Source organism: Zonotrichia albicollis, chromosome 30, assembly GCF_047830755.1.
Source record: "Zonotrichia albicollis isolate bZonAlb1 chromosome 30, bZonAlb1.hap1, whole genome shotgun sequence".
Classification (NCBI taxonomy): Eukaryota; Metazoa; Chordata; class Aves; order Passeriformes; family Passerellidae; genus Zonotrichia; species Zonotrichia albicollis.
Window position 1 is genome coordinate 3,465,102 of NC_133848.1, and position 17,293 is coordinate 3,482,394.

At 61.6% G+C, this 17,293-nt stretch overlaps 1 protein-coding gene across 1 annotated transcript; it reads left to right on the forward strand.

Moving 5' to 3' along the window:
* The first annotated feature begins 661 nt into the window (after positions 1-661).
* Positions 662-16,360, forward strand: PEAR1 (platelet endothelial aggregation receptor 1). The gene is given in 23 exon segments (XM_074529551.1): positions 662-785; positions 2,559-2,651; positions 2,740-2,844; positions 3,706-3,806; positions 3,905-3,997; positions 5,038-5,284; positions 5,366-5,480; positions 5,556-5,692; positions 6,338-6,550; positions 8,283-8,457; positions 9,327-9,447; positions 10,638-10,801; positions 10,896-10,998; positions 11,701-11,847; positions 11,928-12,056; positions 12,666-12,794; positions 13,377-13,592; positions 13,680-13,792; positions 13,881-13,992; positions 14,128-14,187; positions 14,758-14,946; positions 15,568-15,636; positions 15,639-16,360. Coding segments are annotated over 22 exon segments (3,273 nt in total). The 5' UTR covers positions 662-785; position 2,559; the 3' UTR covers positions 16,082-16,360.
* The last annotated feature ends 933 nt before the right edge of the window (positions 16,361-17,293 follow it).

Below are 17,293 nucleotides of genomic sequence, written 5' to 3' on the forward strand. Positions count from 1 at the left end.
TGGGATGCAGGGATGCCATGTTTGGAGTGTTGGGATGCAGGGATGTTGTCCCTGGGATACAGAGATGATGTCCTGGGATGCAGGGATGCTGTGCCCAGGATGTTGGGGTGCAGAGATGATGTCCTGGGATGAAGGAATGATATCTTGGGATGTTGGGATACAGGGACCCTGAGACCCTGGGATGCAGGGATGATGCTCTGGGATGCAGGGATGACATTCTGGGATGCGGGGATGCTCTGCCCAGGGTGTTGGCATGCAGGAATGCTGTCCCTGGGATGCAGAGGTGCTGTGCCCAGGGTGTTGGGCACCAGCCCCAGGCTCTGCTCTGCTGCCAGCAGCCGCTGCCCTGAAGCCAGAGGACACCCTGGTCCCCACATGCCCTCACCACAGAGCAGCTGCCCCTTGCTCAGGGGGTCCCTTCGCTTGCCCCAGCCCTGGGGGACAGCCCGGGTCAGGCCCTGGGGAAGGGGACACCCTGAGGGGCTGCACCAGGACGTCCCCATAGACCCCTCTCCATGCAGCGCTCTGTGAGAGCAGTCCCGGCAGTGCTGCTCTGCCAAAACCCTCTGGTTTCTGGACAGAAGGGAAAAAAAAAAAAAAAGAAAAAAATAATTAAGGGGATTTTTTTTATTTTTTTCCCTTTTCCGTAGTTGACTCCACGTCCAAACTTCCTGAGAGCAGCTCCAGCCCTCCCTCCGCTTCCGACGGCCGCGCTGCGCCATCCCGGCCGGCCAGGCCAGCCCTGCCCCTGCTCCTGTCCCTGCCTGCCACGGCGGCCCGGCCAGGTGAGTGCCACTGTCCCCACCGGGACACCCCGGGGCAGGGCTGGTTTGGGTGGGTGGCACCGTCCCACTGTCCCCTACCGGGCGCTGTAAGAGGGGACGGTCCCTATAGCCCTGGGGGACACGGGAGGGCGCAGGGACAGCGGGTGGGGAGTGGCACAGCGCTGCGACACCCCTTGGGTGACCCCAAAGCTGCCCCTGTCCCTTTCCCTGCCCCTGCCTCGCCCCCGTGCCCCCCTCGCCCTTCCCCAGCCCCATCCCTGCGGAGGAAACGCGTCAGCCCCCGGGCTGTGCGGAGGAAGCGCCGGGGCACAGATAGCGACACTGGGGGGGACAGCACAGTGTCCCCAGCAGGGACAGCGCAGGGCAGCTCCTCTGCCCTCACCCCACACGCTGCTTTCAGCCCCATCACCCGTGGGATGCTCCTCATCCCACCCGGAGGGCTCTTAGGGACACAGTGGGGAGGGGAGTGCTGGGTCTGGGGGTGCTTTTTGCCGTTTTGTGGGGACTTTTCCCTCGGAGAGGAGCAGATGGGACGTGCCGGCAGCGTTTGATGACTCCTTGCTTTTCCTGTCAGCATCTCCCCGTGGTTCCTGTTTTTCCCAACAATGTGGGACAACCTTGTTGCTGGAAGAGGGGGATGAGGCTGGGGATAAACTCGGGGTTCCCCTGAGGATGAAGCTGGGGATAAACTCGGGGTTCCCCCAAGGATGAGGCTGGAGATGAACTCGGGGTTCCCCTGGGGAGGAACTGGGGGTTCCCCTGAGGATGAGGCTGGGGATGAGCTCGGGGTTCCCTCGAGGATGAGGCTGGGGATAAATTCGGGGTTCCCCCATGGATGAGGCTGGGGATGAGCTCGGGGTTCCCTTGAGGATGAACTGGGGGTTCCCCCGAGGATGAGGCTGGGGATAAACTCGGGGCTCCCCTGGCTCTCCCCCCTCGGCAGGGTCCATGGGAGGGAATTCTGGCAGCGGATAAGCAATTAATTCCTCCCTGCCGGGAGTTGAAGGGAAATGGGGGGAAACTTTCCCACTGACACTTTTTCCACCCCAAACCGGATGCTCTGGCCCCAAAACGCAGCGCGGGCTCTGCTGAGGGGGGAAGGACGAACCCAGGGAGCACCTTTGGGGTATCCTATGGCTGGAACAGCAAGGAAGCCCCGGTAAATCCAGCTGTGCTGACCAGGAAACCTCTGTTTCCTCCTTGGCACACGGCAGCGCTGCCCCGAAACGCTGATCCCGGTAAACATCACACCCGGCAAGGCGGGCTAGGGGGTCGCCGGCCCTCCCAGCCCGGCCCCCGGCTGGAAACGCTCCCAGAGCCGCCCCGGCAGAGCCAGACCCTCTCTGGCTTGAGCAAGAAGCTGCTGGATCCAGGAAAAGTCAGCTGGGAATAAACACAGAGCGAGTTGAAGTGGGGCCACGCAGAGCCCTGCCAGGGCTGGAGGCGTCGTGCCCAGCCCCACCCTGGCACCCCGGGCATCGCCCCCTTAGCATGGGGTGCCCAGCACAGGTCGGGGTGATGCTCCAGATGTTCCCCCAGGTGTCTCAGGATGCTGGGATGAGGCTGGAGGGGCCACCCAGGTTGCTGAGCGGCCGTGCCTCAGTTTCCCTTTGGCAAAGGCTCGAGGAACAGCGGGGCCGGGGCTGTTTTTGGGGATGGAGGAATGCAAAGCCAGCCCTGCAGGGAGCTCGGACGTGGGGCTGGGCCCGGGGGCGGTGGGTGGGGAGCGGGAATGTGCGGAGGCACGGGGTGAAGCCGGCTCTCTCTATGCAGGATGCTGCTGCGGGCCGCGGTGCTGGCGCTGCACGCCGCGCTTCTGGCTGCGCTCCGGCCCGGAGACCCCAATGTGTGCAGCTACTGGGAGAGGTAGGAGTGAGGGGACAGGGGAGGGGGACAGCGACAGCCCTGGGGTCTGCCAGAACCTGCAATCACCCCGAATTCCCCCCACCCGCAGCTTCACGGCGCCAGTGAAGGAATCCTACACCAAACCGCATGTGGTGCCCTCCAGCCAGCCCTGCCCCGGGGGGCTGGGGCTCCCCCTGCCCTGCCCGCAGCAAAGGTGGGAGCACCCCCAGAGTCCCTCGGGTGTCCCCAGGGCCGTGGGGGGCCGGAGGGGACAAGGACAATGAGGGGGCTGGAGGGGGACTGTCCCTCTGCAGGGTGTCCCCAGGCTTGTGGAGGAGCAGTGCCACCCCTGAGTGTCCCCAGGGTCATGAGGGGCTGGAGGGGGACTGGAGGGAGGACCGTCCCTCTGCTGGATGTCCCCAAGGCTATGAGGGGCTGGAGGGAGGCTGGAGGGGGGACTGTCCCAGTGCAGGGTGTCCCCAGGCTGGTGGAAGGGCTGTCCCACCCCTGGGTGTCCCCAGGGCCATGGGGGGCTGGAGGGGGACAAGGACAAGGACAATGAAGGGGCCGGGAGGGAAATGTCCCACTGAAGTGTCCCAAAGGCTATGAAGGGCTGGAGGGGGACAAGGACAGTGAAGGAGCTGGAGGGGAGGACTGACCCATTGCAGGGTGTCCCCAGGGTCGTGGAGGGGCTGTCCCACCCAAGGACAGTGAGGGTGTTGGAGTGGGGCTGGAGAAGGGGCTGGAGGGGGGGTTACCCCATTCTCAAGGGGGCTGTTCCAATGTCGGTGTCCCCAAGCTCATGGAGGGGCTGCAGAGGGTCTGTCCCCAAGGCTGGGGACTGGAGGAGGGCAGTGCCAAGAGGCCACAGCGTGTGGCCAACACAGCGTGTCCCCAAGGCCCTGGGAGGACTGGGGGGGGCTGTCCCCAAGGCCAGGGGGCTGGGGGGACTGCCCCAGTGCAGGCTGTCCCCAGGGGCAGGGCACAGGGACACTGGGTGGGCTGTCCTAGCTCAGGCTGTCCCCAGTCCCTGGCGCACAGGACAGCACTCTCACGGTGTCCCCTGGTGGCGCAGGGTGCTGTACCGCACCGAGTACCGCCTGGCCGTGCGCACCGACTACCGGCGGCGCTACCAGTGCTGCCAGGGCTACTACGAGAGCCGCGACTCCTGTGTCCGTGAGTGGGGCCGGGGCTCGGGGGGGCCCTGGGGCGGTGTCCCCGCTACGGGGTGTCCCCAGAGCTCCCTGGGGACCCTCCGTGCCGTGTCCCCCCAGCTCACTGCAGCCAGGAGTGCGTCCATGGGCGCTGCGTGGCTCCCGAGCTGTGCCAGTGTGAGCCGGGCTGGCGCGGGCCCAGCTGCTCCAGCGGTGAGGGCACAGCTGGGGGAGGCACTGCTGGGGTGGGCACAGCTGGGATGGGCACAACTGGAGTGGGTGGGCACAGCTGGGGGGGCACTGCTGGGGAGCACAGCTGGGGTGGGCACAGCTGGGGGGAACAGCTGGGTGGGTGGGCACAGTGGGGTGGACACAGCTGGGGGGAACAGCTGGAGTGGGTGGGCACAGCTGGGGGAGCACTGCTGGGTGGGCACTGCTGGGGTGGGCACAGCTGGGTGGGTGGGCACAGTGGAGTGGGCACAGCTGGGGCACAGCTGGGGGAGCACTGCTGGGTGGGCACTGCTGGGGTGGGCACAGCTGGGTGGGTGGGCACAGTGGAGTGGGCACAGCTGGGGCACAGCTGGGGTGGGCACAGGTGGGCAGGGCACAGGTGGGGGGGGCACTGCTGGGGTGGGCACTCTCAGCTGGAGGGGGGCAGATGGGGCTTCCCTGCAGGGCTGGGCAGCCATGGTGGGGCACGCAAAGGGTTAATGGGGATGGGATTGGGATGGGATTGGGGTGAGGAGTGCACAGAATGGGAATGGAGATGGGATGGGATACGATGGGATCAATGAGATGGGATGGGATGGGATGGGATGGGATGGGGATGGAGACTGGGATGTGTTGGGATGGGAATGGAGATTTGGATGGGGAGGAAAAGAGGATGGGAATGGGGTAGGGATGGATGGGAATGGGGTAGGGGTAGAGATGGGATGAGGATGGGATTGGAATGTGGATGAAGATAGGAAAGGGACATGATGGGAATGGACATAGGATGGGGATGGGCTGGGGAGGATGGCATGGCATGGGGACAAGATGGGGACTGAATGGGCATGGATGGAGGGTTGGCAATGACATGGGATGGGATGGGATCGATGGGATGGGATGGGATCGATGGGATGGGATCAATGGGATGGGATGGGGTGGGATGGGGTAGGATGGGATGGGGTGGGATGGGATGGGATGGGATGGGATGGGATGGGATGGGATGGGATGGGATGGAACAGGAAGAACCCCCACTCTCCCCCATGCAGAGTGCGACGAGCATTCCTGGGGGCCCGACTGTGCACAGCGCTGCCCCTGCCACCACGGAGCCCCTTGTGACCCCCTGACCGGGCTCTGCTCCTGTCCCCCTGGCTTCACCGGCCCCCTGTGCAGCCAGCCGTGCCCACCTGGCACCTACGGGCAGAGCTGCCACCTGTCCTGCCCCTGCCACCACCAGGCCCCCTGCAACGCCTCCACCGGCGCCTGCCTCTGTCCCCCAGGGCTCAGCGGCCCCCTGTGAGTTGGGACCCTCCCTCTGTGCCCTCCCGTCCCCTGCCAGCCCCAGGCAGGGCCCTGCTCACCCCTGAACCCCCACAGCTGCGAGGTGCCCTGCCCTGAGGGCATGTCCTGTGCCACCTCCTGTCCCTGCCAGAACGGGGGCATCTGCCACCCCTCCAGCAGCAGCACCTGCGTCTGCCCCCACGGATGGATGGTAGGTGGGCTGTGCCCCGCTCTGAATGCGCTCCCTGCCTCAGTTTCCCCCGCTGACCCCGGTGCTCCTTTGCAGGGGGAGATCTGCTCTGTGCCGTGCCCACCCGGGCGCTTTGGGCCCGGCTGCCAGGGCCAGTGTGGGTGCCACAATGGGGGGCACTGTGACCCCCTCGGGGGGCAGTGCCAGTGCAGCCCTGGCTTCACCGGAGAGCAGTGAGCGGGGGAAAATGGGGGGAAAATGGGAAAAAAATGGGGAAAAATGGGGGGGGAAATGGGGAAAAATGGGGGAAAGTGGGGGAAATGGGGGAAATGGGGGAAAATGGGGAAAAATGGGGAAAAATGGGGGGAAAATGGGGGAGAATGGGGGAAAATGTGGGGAAAATGGGGAAAAATGGGGGAAAATGGAGGGAAAATAGGGGGGAAATGGGGGAAAATGGGGAAAAAGTGGGGAGGTGGGTGTGAGGGGATGGGGGATGGAGGGGCCCCTGGATTGTGTGGGCACTGGGGGTACATTTTGGGGTGGGGAGGGGAATGAGGGGCTGGGGGATTGGGGACACAGGGGGTTGGAAGGCTGAGGGGATGGGGGCAGGGGTAGGGGACATTTGGGGACAGGGTGCTTTTGGGGTGGGGGTCCATGGTCTGGGAGAAGGTGGAGATGGAGGTGCACAGGGAGGGGCATCAAAGGACAGGGCACATGGATGGTGGGGATGTGGCATATGGGGACAAGGCCACCACAACCCACTGCATGCATGCCAGGCACCCCCAGTGTGGCAGGCAATGATCTGGATGGGCTCAGCTCGGGGCTGGGGGTACCCCAGCTCTTGGCAGGGCTGTGCCACCAGCTGTGCCCCCCCGCAGGTGCCAGGAGAGGTGCCCGGCGGGGCGGTACGGGCAGGACTGCCGGGAGAGCTGTGACTGCGCCAATGGCGGGCAGTGCTTCCACGTGGATGGGGGCTGCCTGTGCGAGGCCGGGTTCCAGGGCAGCCGCTGCGAGGAGCGGCACTGCCAGCCCGGCCTCTACGGGCTGCACTGCGAGAGCCGCTGCCTCTGCCACCCGCAGCACAGCCTCAGGTACTGCAGGGAGCCCGGCCTGGCATTTCCAGTCCATCCCGGTATTCCCATCCCAACCTGGTATCTCCATCCCATTCCATCCCATCCCATCCCATCCCATCCCATCGCATCCCATCCCAACACACCAATCCCACCCCAACATCCCCATCCCACCCCAACACCCCCAGCCCAACCCGTTATCCCCAGCCCATCCTGGTCTCTCCATCCCACCTTGGCGTTCCTATCACACCCTGGCACCCACATCCCACCCTGGCATCCCCAGCCCACCCCAATACACCCACCCCAGCTCCCCCATCCCATCCTGGCATCCCATCCCACCCCAACATTCCCATCCCTCCCCAGCAACCCTATCACATCCTAGCACCTGAATCCCACCCCAACACCCCCATCCCACCCCAATATCCCAATCCCACCTCAACATCCCCATCCCACCCCAATATCCCAATCCCACCCCAACACCCCCATTCCACCCCAATATCCCAATCCCAACCCAACACCCCCATCCCACCCCAATATCCCAATCCCACCCCAACACCCCCATCCCACCCTGTCATTCCAGCCCACCCAAACACCCCCATCCCATTCTGGCATCCCCATTGCACCTCAACATCCCAGTCCCACCCCAGCATCCCAATCCCATCCCATCCTGGTGCTCCAATCCTACTCCAACACCCTCATCCCATCCTGGCATCCCCTTCCCATCCTGGTACTCCAATCCCACTCCAACACCCCCATCCCATCCTGGCACCCCAATCCTACCCCAAAACCCCAATCCTACCCCATCCAAACACCCCCATCCCATCCTGGCACTCCAATCCCACCCAAACACCCCCATCCCACCCCAGAATCTCCAGCCCACCCCAATACCCCCAGCCCACCTTGTCATTCCAGTCCACCCAAACACCCCCATCCCATCCTGGCACCTGAATCCCACCCCAACACCCTAATACCACCCCAAAACCCTCATCCCACCCTGGCACCCCAACCCCACCCCAGCCCACCCTGGCACCCCAACACCTCAATCCCACCCTGTCATTCCATCCCACCCCAACATCCCCAGCATCTCCATCCCACTCCAACACCCCCATCCCACCCATCTCCTCCCACCACCCTCCCCTCCCTCTCCCACCACCCTCATCCTCCCCTCCTTCCTCCCCCCACGCCACCCCCACACCCTCACCCAGCCAGGCCTTGTCTACATCCCCAGCAACTCTTGAACCCCACCTGGGGCATGAATTTCGTGCTCCCCCTTTGCAAAGCCCTCCCCAGTACCACCAGTGCCCCGTACTGGGAGCACTGGTGTTCTGAGCGTGCCCTGTACTGGGAGCACTGGGGTTCTGAGCACGCACCAGTGCCCCGTACTGGGAGCACTGGGGTTCTGAGCATGCCCTGTACTGGGAGCACTGGAGTTCTGAGCGTGCCCTGTACTGGGAGCACTGGGGTTCTGAGCGTGCCCTGTACTGGGAGCACTGGAGTTCTGAGCGTGTCCTGTACTGGGAGCACTGGGGTGCTGAGCACGCACTAGTGTGCGTACTGGGAGCACTGGGGTTCTGAGCGTGCCCTGTACTGGGAGCACTGGGGTCCTGAGCATGCCCTGTACTGGGAGCACTGGGGTTCTGAGTGTGCCCTGTACTGGGAGCGCTGGGGTCCTGAGCATGCCCTGTACTGGGAGCACTGGTGTTCTGAGCGTGCCCCATACTGGGAGCACTGGTGTTCTGAGTGTGTCCCCCAGCTGCCACCCGATGCTCGGGGAGTGCCTTTGCCTGCCGGGCTGGGCTGGGCTCTACTGCAACGAGAGCTGCCCCCCGGGCTCCTTTGGGGCCGGCTGCCTGCACAGCTGCCTCTGCCTGCACGGGGGGGTCTGTGATGGGACCACCGGGCACTGCCACTGCCCCCCCGGCTACACGGTGAGGGGCTGGGGGAGAGAGGGGCTGGGGGCTGCTGGAGGGGTCTGGAGGCAATGAGAGGGTCTGGGGGCAATGGGGGGGGTCAGGACGTTTTGGAGAGGGGGGTCTGAGTGCTGCTGGAGGGGTCTGGAGAGTTCTGGGGTCAATGAGGGGGTCTGGAATGTCTGGATGGTTTGGAGAGGGGGGTCTGGGTGCTGCTGGAGGGGTCTGGAGAGTTCTGGGATCAATGAGGGGGTCTGGAATGTCTGGATGGTTTGGAGAGGGGGGTCTGGGTGCTGCTGGAGGGTCATGGGGGTAACAAGGGGTGTCTGGGAGCAATGGGGGGGTCTGGATGGTTTGGAGATGGGGGTCTGGGGGGTGCTGGAGAGTTCTGGGGGCAATGGTGGGGTTTGGAGGGTGGAGGAGAGGTGGGTCTGAGTGCTGCTGGAGGGGTCACCTGGGCTCTGGAGAGTTCTGGGGGAAATGGAGGGGTCTGGATGGTTTGGAGAGTGGGCAAGCATGGGAGTCTGGGCATTCCTGGGGGAAATTTGGGGTCTGGGCAATCCTGGGGCAAAAAGGGGAGTCTGGGCATCTCTGGAGAAAATATGGAACTCTGGGCATCCCTGGGGGAAATATGGGGTCTGGGCATCCTCAGGGATGGGCTGGGGGTCTGGTTATCTCTGAGGGCAGTTTCAGGGTCTGGGCATCCTTTGGAGGGCAATTTGGGGGTCTGGGTGACCCTGGGGAAAGCTTGGTGTTCCCATGGGAGAATGGGGGTTTGGGGGTTGCCCACTTTCCCTACAGCACCAGCTTACCCCCCGACATGTGGGTGCTTTCCCAGCCCTGGCCAGGTGTCTGGTGTGTCCTGAACTCTTGTTCCCCACACGCAGGACGAGCACTGCTCCTCCCTGTGTCCCCCCAACACCTTTGGGGTGAACTGCTCGGGGCTCTGCTCCTGCCAGCACAGCCTCGCCTGCTCCCCTGTCGACGGCTCCTGCTTCTGCAAGGAAGGTGAGAACCCCTCCCTCTGTGCCCTCCCTTCCTCCGCCAGGGTCCTGCTCGCCCCCTGCCCTGAGGGGATGCCCTGTGCCACCCCCTGTCCCTGCCAGAACGGGGACATCTGCCACCCTCCAGCAGCAGCTGCTGTGTCCTAGTGCTCACCAGGTCCTGGCGTGTCAGGGTCTCTGCTGCTCAGAGTGACCCCGAGAAAAGTTCCAAAGTCTCTTTTCCCAGCCTGGTGCTTGAAGAAGGAGTCAGGGCTCTTCATTTCTCAGTCTCAAGGTTGTTTATTTTATCTTATCTATAAAAAATTTTCTCCTGCCCTGCTGAGGTCCATCCAGCAGGACAGTTCCAGGCACTCTGCCTGCCCCCAGGGCAGTGTTATGTCTTTATACTAAAAACTACGTGTACATTATTTACAATAACTTCCCAATACCTATCACCCATGTTAGACAGTGAGCTTCTACTCTAAACCAAACCCAAAAGCTTCTACTCTAAACTAAACCCAAAAGTGCCACCATCACAGCAGAAGATGGAGGCCAAGAAGAAGAAGAAGGAGAAAGGCAGAACACACCCAGTTCCCTCCATCTTGCCCCCTGAACCCCCATTCTAAAAACCCCCAAAACCCTATTTTTCACCCTGTGATAAATTCACTATCATTCTACTCAAACTCGTGTGGCTTGTAACTCCTCACACAAAGCTGGTAATTGTTTCCAGCCCTTGGGGTGGTGTTAGTTTTTAATACTAAAACCAATATGTACAATATTTATAATAACTTCCCAATACCTATCACCTATGGTAGACAGGGAGCTTCTACTCTAAACCAATCTAAAAGTGCCACCATCACAGCAGAAGATGGAGGCCAAGAAGAAGAAGCAGAAAGGCTGGACACATCCAGATTCCTCAATCTTGCCTCCTGAACCCCCATACCAAAAACCCCAAAATCTACTTTTCCACCCCGTGATAGCTTCACTATTATTGTACTTAATTTGTCATGGCTTGCAGATCTTCATCTAAGGTTGGTCATTTTCTCCATAGGTCATAATCAAACCCACATGGGCATTTTGGGCTCTGTGCCAGGGTCCCTGAACCCCTGGCAGGGGTTGGAGCAGGACAGCCAGAGGGATTCCTGGGTGTTGTCATTGAGGGGTCCCTGTCCCCATCCCCACACCACCCCAGTGTCCCCTCATCCCACCCCACAGGCTGGCACGGACCTGACTGCTCCCTGCCCTGCCCTGCTGGCACTTGGGGTCCCGGCTGCAACCGGAGCTGTGACTGTGCCCATGGGGCACCCTGCGACCCCCAGAGTGGGACCTGCCACTGTCCCCCGGGCTGGCAGGGCCCTCAGTGCCTGCAGCCGTGCCCGGTGAGTGCTGCTGGCGGTTCTGCTGGTGTTGCTGCTGGCACCGGGGTTGGTGCCACCAGCCCGTGCTGAGTGCCAGCCTGTCCCTGTGCTGCAGAATGGGACGTTTGGAGCGGGCTGTGAGCAGCGCTGCGTCTGTGCCCACGCTGATGGATGTGACCCCGAGACAGGAGAGTGCCACTGCCTGCCTGGCTGGACAGGTAAAGGGAACACCAGGGCTGTTGGTCTGCCTTTGCGTTGTCTGGTACCAGTATGGTGTTATTGGACCACCTTGTGGTCCCAGTATGGGGTTGTTGGACCACCCTGTGATCCCAGTATGGAGTATTGGACCACCTTGTGGTATGGACTGTTGGATGACCTTGGGACTGTTGGATGACCCTGGGGCTGGCTGGTCCCAGTATGGGACTATTGGACCACCTTGTGGTCCCAGGATGGGGCTGTTGGACCACCCTGTGGCTGAATGGTCCCAGTATGGGATTACTGGACCACCTTGTGGCTGGTGGTCCCATTATGGGATTACTGGACCACCTTGTGGCTGGCTGGTCCCAGTATGAATTTTTGGACCACCTTGGGCTGGCTGGTCCCAGTATGGGATTATTGGATCACCCTGTGGCTGACTGGTCCCAGTATGGGGCTGTTGGACCACCTTATGGCTGGCTGGTACCAATATGGGGTTATTGGACCACCTTGTGGGTGACTGGTCCCAGTATGGGGTTATTGGACCACCTTGTGGGTGACTGGTCCCAGTATGGGATTGTTGGACCACCTTATGGCTGGCTGGTACCAATATGGGGTTATTGGACCACCCTGTGGTCCCAGTATGGGGTTATTGCACCACCCCCTCCTCAGGAGGAGCCCAGGGTGCCCTCAGCCCTGATTTCCCCCCTCTCCCCTCCCTGCAGGGCAGCAGTGCAAGCAGGGCTGTCCCCAGGGCTCCTGGGGCCGGGGCTGCCTCATGTCCTGTTCCTGCCGCAACGGAGCCTCCTGCTCGCCCCAGGACGGGTCCTGCACCTGTACCCCGGGGTTCCGCGGGCCCAGCTGCCAGCGCCGTGAGTGAACATCCCACAGACTCCAGATTGCTGCTCCTGATCCTTTGGAATGAAGGCCATTTTTGTTCCTCTGTCCCCAGCCTGTCCCGCCGGCCGCTACGGCAAGCGCTGCTCGCTGAGCTGCTCCTGTGCCAACGGCTCCTGGTGCCACCCCACCAACGGCTCCTGCCTCTGCAGCCCGGGCTGGCGGGGGCCCCGCTGTGCCCAGCGTGAGTGGGGGGTCAGGGGGAAGCAAGGTGCCCGTGGTTTGGGTGGAGGGAGGAAGAGAGAGCTGCCCGTGGCCTCCTGGGTGGTTCTGGCCTGGGCAGTACGGAGCCCATGTGGACCTCCTTGGTCCTGGCCACCTTGCGGCTCACTGGTCCCAGTATGGGGCTGTTGGACCACATTGTGGTCCCAGTATGGGGCTGTTGGACCACCTTGGGGCTGACTGGTCCCAGTATGGAGCTATTGGATCCCCCCAGTATGAGGCTATTGTTCCACCTTGTGGTCCCAGTATGGAGTTATTGGACCACCTTGGGGCTGTCTGCTCCCCCTATGGGGCTATTGGGTCACCTTGTGGCTGACTGGTCCCAGTATGGAGTTATTGGACCACCTTGTGGCTCATTAGTCCAAGTATGGGGCTACTGGACCACCTTGTGGCTGACTGGTCCGATTATGGGGTATTGGATCACCCTGTGGTCCCAGTTTGGGGTATTGTTCCACCTAGGGGCTGACTGGTTCCAGTATGGGGCTATTGTTCCACCCAGTGCTCCCAGTATGGAGCTGTTGTTCCACCCAGTGCTCCCAGTATGAGCTGTACGGTTCCGCTGTGTCCCCAGCCTGTCCCCCCGGCACCTTTGGCCTCCAGTGTGAGCAGCTCTGCCACTGTCCCCACAACGCCACCTGTGACCCCACCAACGGGACGTGTCCCTGTGCCCCAGGCATGGCTGGGCCCCACTGTCAGGCTGGTGAGTGGGGACAGGGTGGGGGTCCCCAGGGGTTATTGGACCACCTTGTGGCTGACTGGTCCCAGTATGGGGCTATTGGACCACCTTGTGGGCCCAGTATGGCACTATTGGGGCCATCCCATTGATCCCATTGATCCCATCCCATCTGATGCCATTGATCCCATTTATCCCATCCCATCAATCCTATCCCATTGATCCCATGCCATTGATCCATCCCATGCCATTGATCCCATCCCAATCCCATCCTAATCTCATCCCAATCCCATCCCATCTCATCTCATCCCATCCCAATCCCATCCCCAACCCAACCCATTGATCCCATCCCATTGATCCCATCTCATCCCATTGATCCCATGCCATTGATCCCACCCCATGCCATTGATCCCATCCCAATCCCATCCCCAACCCAACCCAACCCATTGATCCCATCCCATCCCATCCCATCCCATCCCATCCCATCCCATTGTTCCCATCCCATCCCATCCCAATCCCATCCCCAACCCAACCCCAACCCTTTCCCCATCCCTGCCCCAGTTTATCCCTGCCCCACCCTCAGGACTGACACCCTCCCTTCCCCACCAGGGCATCCTGACGTGCCCTACACCATGGAGCCAGCTCCCCCTGCATCCTCCAGCCCCCTGGGCATGGTGCTGAGCCTGGTGGCCCTGGTGGTGCTGCTGGTGGCCGTGGTGGTCACAGGCCTGTGCTACCACCGCTGGCACAAGGACAAGGAGCGGCGGCACCTGGCCGTGGCTTACCGAGCAGGACAGACGGACACCTCTGACTACATGGTGCCAGGTCAGTGCGGAGTGGTGGGGGGTGGCCTCAGCCCTGGTGGCTCTCTGGCGGCAGGCTGTCACCTCAGCACCACTCGTGTCCCTCCAGATGTGCCCCCAAGCCACCATGCCCACTACTACTCCAACCCCAGCTACCACACGCTGTCCCAGTGCCCGCTGCCAGCCCCCGGTGCCCAGGACAGAGCCAGCAGCTCCCTCAAGGTATGGCAGGCTGTGGCACAGCACAGCACAGTGTGGGGCACCACTGCCACCTCCTTTGAGGCCAACCTGTCCCTTTTTTGGGCTCCAGGTGCCTGGCACCCAGCTCTTCCCTGGCATGGAGAGACCCTACAGCCCCGAGGGCAATGCCACGCTGCCTCCTGACTGGAAACACCTCGGGGCATCAGCCCTGGGCACCAGGGGTAAGGAGGAGGTGGAGGGGCAGATCCACAGTGGGGTGGGCACCTGAGACCCCTGGGAACGGGCTGGGATGGGGTAACTTTCATGCTGGGGGGGAGATGAGGCAGAGGTGACCCCAAATCTGCCCTCTTTAACAGGGAGGCAGCTGGACAGGAGCTACACCTACAGCCACAGCCTGAGGAAGGGGGACAGCAAAGGTGGGAGTGGGGTGGAGAAAGGGAAGAGATGGGGATGGGGTGGGAATGGGGCAGGGAAGGGATAAACTGGGCCTGGGGCAGGGATGGAAAAAGGGTTGGGGATGGGGATGGGGATGGATTTGGGATTGGGATGGAGTGGGATGGGATCGATGGAATGGAATGGAATGGAATGGAATGGAATGGAATGGAATGGAATGGAATGGAATGGAATGGAATGGAATGGAATGGAATGGAATGGAATGGAATTAGTGGGGTGGGATGTGGTGGGATGGGATCAGTGGGATGAGATGGGGTGGGATGGGATGGGATGGGATGGGATCGATGGGATGGGGTGGGATGGGGAAGTGACAGAATTTGCTGGGATGTGGAAGGGACAGGGATGGTCTGGGATGGTGAAGAGGCAGGGATGCTTTGGGGATGGGCTGGAACAGGACTGGATTAGGGTGGGGAGGGGGAAGGGACAGGGATGGGGCAGGAAAGGGATTGGGCTGGGACTTGCCAGAGACACATCTTCTCCTTCTCCCCTGTGCTCCCGGCCGTGGGGGGCACCCCCAACTCCTTGTTCCCCAGAGCACTCCTGGGAGGGGCTGAGGGCCAGCGCCAGCTCCCTGGCCAGCGAGAACCCCTACGCCACCATCAAGGAGCTGCCCCCTGCCACTGCCAAGGCCCACGAGGGCAGCTACATGGAGATGAAATCCCCTGTGCAGAGAGAGATGTCCTACGCCGAGATCGGGCTCCTTGAGGAGCCACCACAGCAGGGTATGGTTGGGCATCCCCTCACCCTGGTGACCCTGGTGGCCCTGGTGCTCTGGTGGCTCTGGTCAGTGGGGTCACAACCCCAGTGATGGGGAGTGCAGAGCCCCAGGAAGGGAACAGCCTTGGTGACAGCCCTGGGGGACATGACCCTGGTGACAGCAGCTCAGAGATGGTTGGGGTCTGGTTATCTCTGAGGGCAGTTTCAGGGTCTGGGCATCCTTTGGGGCATCTTTGGGGGGCAATTTGGGGATCTGAGCAATCACAGCAGCTCATGGTCATCCTCGGGGATGGGTTGGGGTCTGGTTATCTCTGAGGGCAGTTTCAGGGTCTGGGCATCCTTTGGTGGCATCTTTGGGGGGCAGCCTGGGGATCTGAGCAACCCTGGGGAGAGTTTGAGGTTCCTGTGGGAGAATGGGGGTTTGGGGGTTGTCCACTCTTTCCCTACAGCACCAGGTTCCCCCCAGACACATGAATGCTTTCCCCAGCCCTGGCCAGGCTCTGGTGTGTCCTGAATTCTTGGTCCCACACCCAGGACGAGCACTGCTCCTGTCCCCACGGGGACATTGGTGACATTCATTACTCTGGGGGGAACTTGTCCCTTTCAGCCTTCTCTTGTCCCCACAGAGAGCTGTCCTGAAGTGCCTGAGGGCCCCCCCAGCAGAGACCCCCCCAGCCACTACGACTCCCCCAAGAACAGCACATCCCCAGCCACTATGACGTGCCCCCCGTCCGCCACTACCCGCCGTCCCCACCGCTGCGGCAGGAAGGACCGCTGAGGGACACGGAGGGACACAGAGGGACCAGCCACGAGGGGACAGGGTCCCTGTGGGGACTGGAGTTCCCTGGGACTGTTGCTGCTTCCCAGAGGGTGGTGAATAAAGGGAGTTTGGTGTGGGTTTGGTGTTTGGTGTGGTTTTGGTGTTTGGTTGATGTTCAGCGTGGTGGGCATTGTTTGGCTCTGGCACCGTGCTGGGAGGAAGGGGGAGACTGGTGGGGTCCCCAGGCTTGCTCTGGATTCCCCACAGCTCCCTGCTCCCTCCAGGGTGTGCAGGAGGTGGGAACACAAAAGCTTTTGGGTCCTACTCAAAGTATGGCAGTGCCAGGAGTCAGAGTGGACCTCATTTGTGGGCCTGCATGACTCCCACGCAAGGGAGAAATCCTGAAGTGGCCCAGGAGGAAGAAGGAGGCATTTGGCCTGCAGAAAGGCTGGCAGAGCCCCCAGAGGGTGGTGCTTGCTTCCAGTGGGTGCTGAATAAAGGGAGTTTGGTGTGGATTTGGTGTTTGGTGTGGATTTGGTGTTTGGTGTTTGATGTTCAGCGTGGTGGGCACTGTATGGCTCTGGCACCGTGCTGGGAGGAAGGGGGTGACTGGTGGGGTCCCCAGGCTTGCTCTGGGTTCCCCCCAGCTCCCTCCAGGGTGTGCAGGAGGTGGGAACACAAAAGCTTTTGGGTTCTACTCAAAGTATGGCGGTGCCCACGGAATAGGGCAAGCTGATGGAGCCCACGGTGTGCCAGGAGTCAGAGTGGGCTCACCTGTGGGTCTCTATGACACCCAGGCAAGGGGGAAGCCCTGAAGTGCCCCCCAGGAGGAAGAAGGAGCCATCTGACCTGCAGAAAGAGCAGAGCTCTGGCAGAGCTCTGCTGATGGAGCTCACTGAGCCTTTTGAGGGGAGCAGGAGCTTCTGTGGGATGGACAGAGTGTGGGCAGATCTGCAGCTGACTCAGAATAGAGCAGGGCTTCTGTGGACATGGCAAAGCCAGCAGAAGCCGTGGGGCTCCTGGGAGGGAGCAGGGTCCACACTGCTCTGTGGAAACTCCATCCCATCCAGTGTGGCCACTGGGAAGGAGCAGGAGCCTGTGTAGTGCTATGGAAAGTTCTGGGCACCTTGGGATGGAGCAGAGGTCCCAGAAAGCTCAGCAAAGCCTGTCCCATGCTCTGGGAAGGAGAACAATGCACAGCCAGCGGGGCCTGCCATGGAGCTGCAGTGGGAACAGGGACCTGCATTGTCCCACACCCAACAGGGTTCATTGGGAACTGAGGGACAGCACAAGAAGGAAAGGCTTCAGGCTAAAAGAAAGCAGGTTAGGTTAGAAATTCCTCCCTGTGAGGGTGGTGAGGGTCTGGCACAGGTTGCCCAGAGAAGCTGTGGCTGCCCCTGGATCCCTGGAAGTGCCCAAGACCAGGTTGGACAGGGCTTGGAGCAACCTGAGATAGCAAATGATGTCCCTGCCATGGCAGGAGAAGGAATGAGATGAGCTTTAAGGTCCCTTCCAGCCCAAACCACCCCATGATTCCATGATTCTGTGACTCTGCCTTGGGAATGACTTGGCCCTGGGGTTTGAAGCAGGTT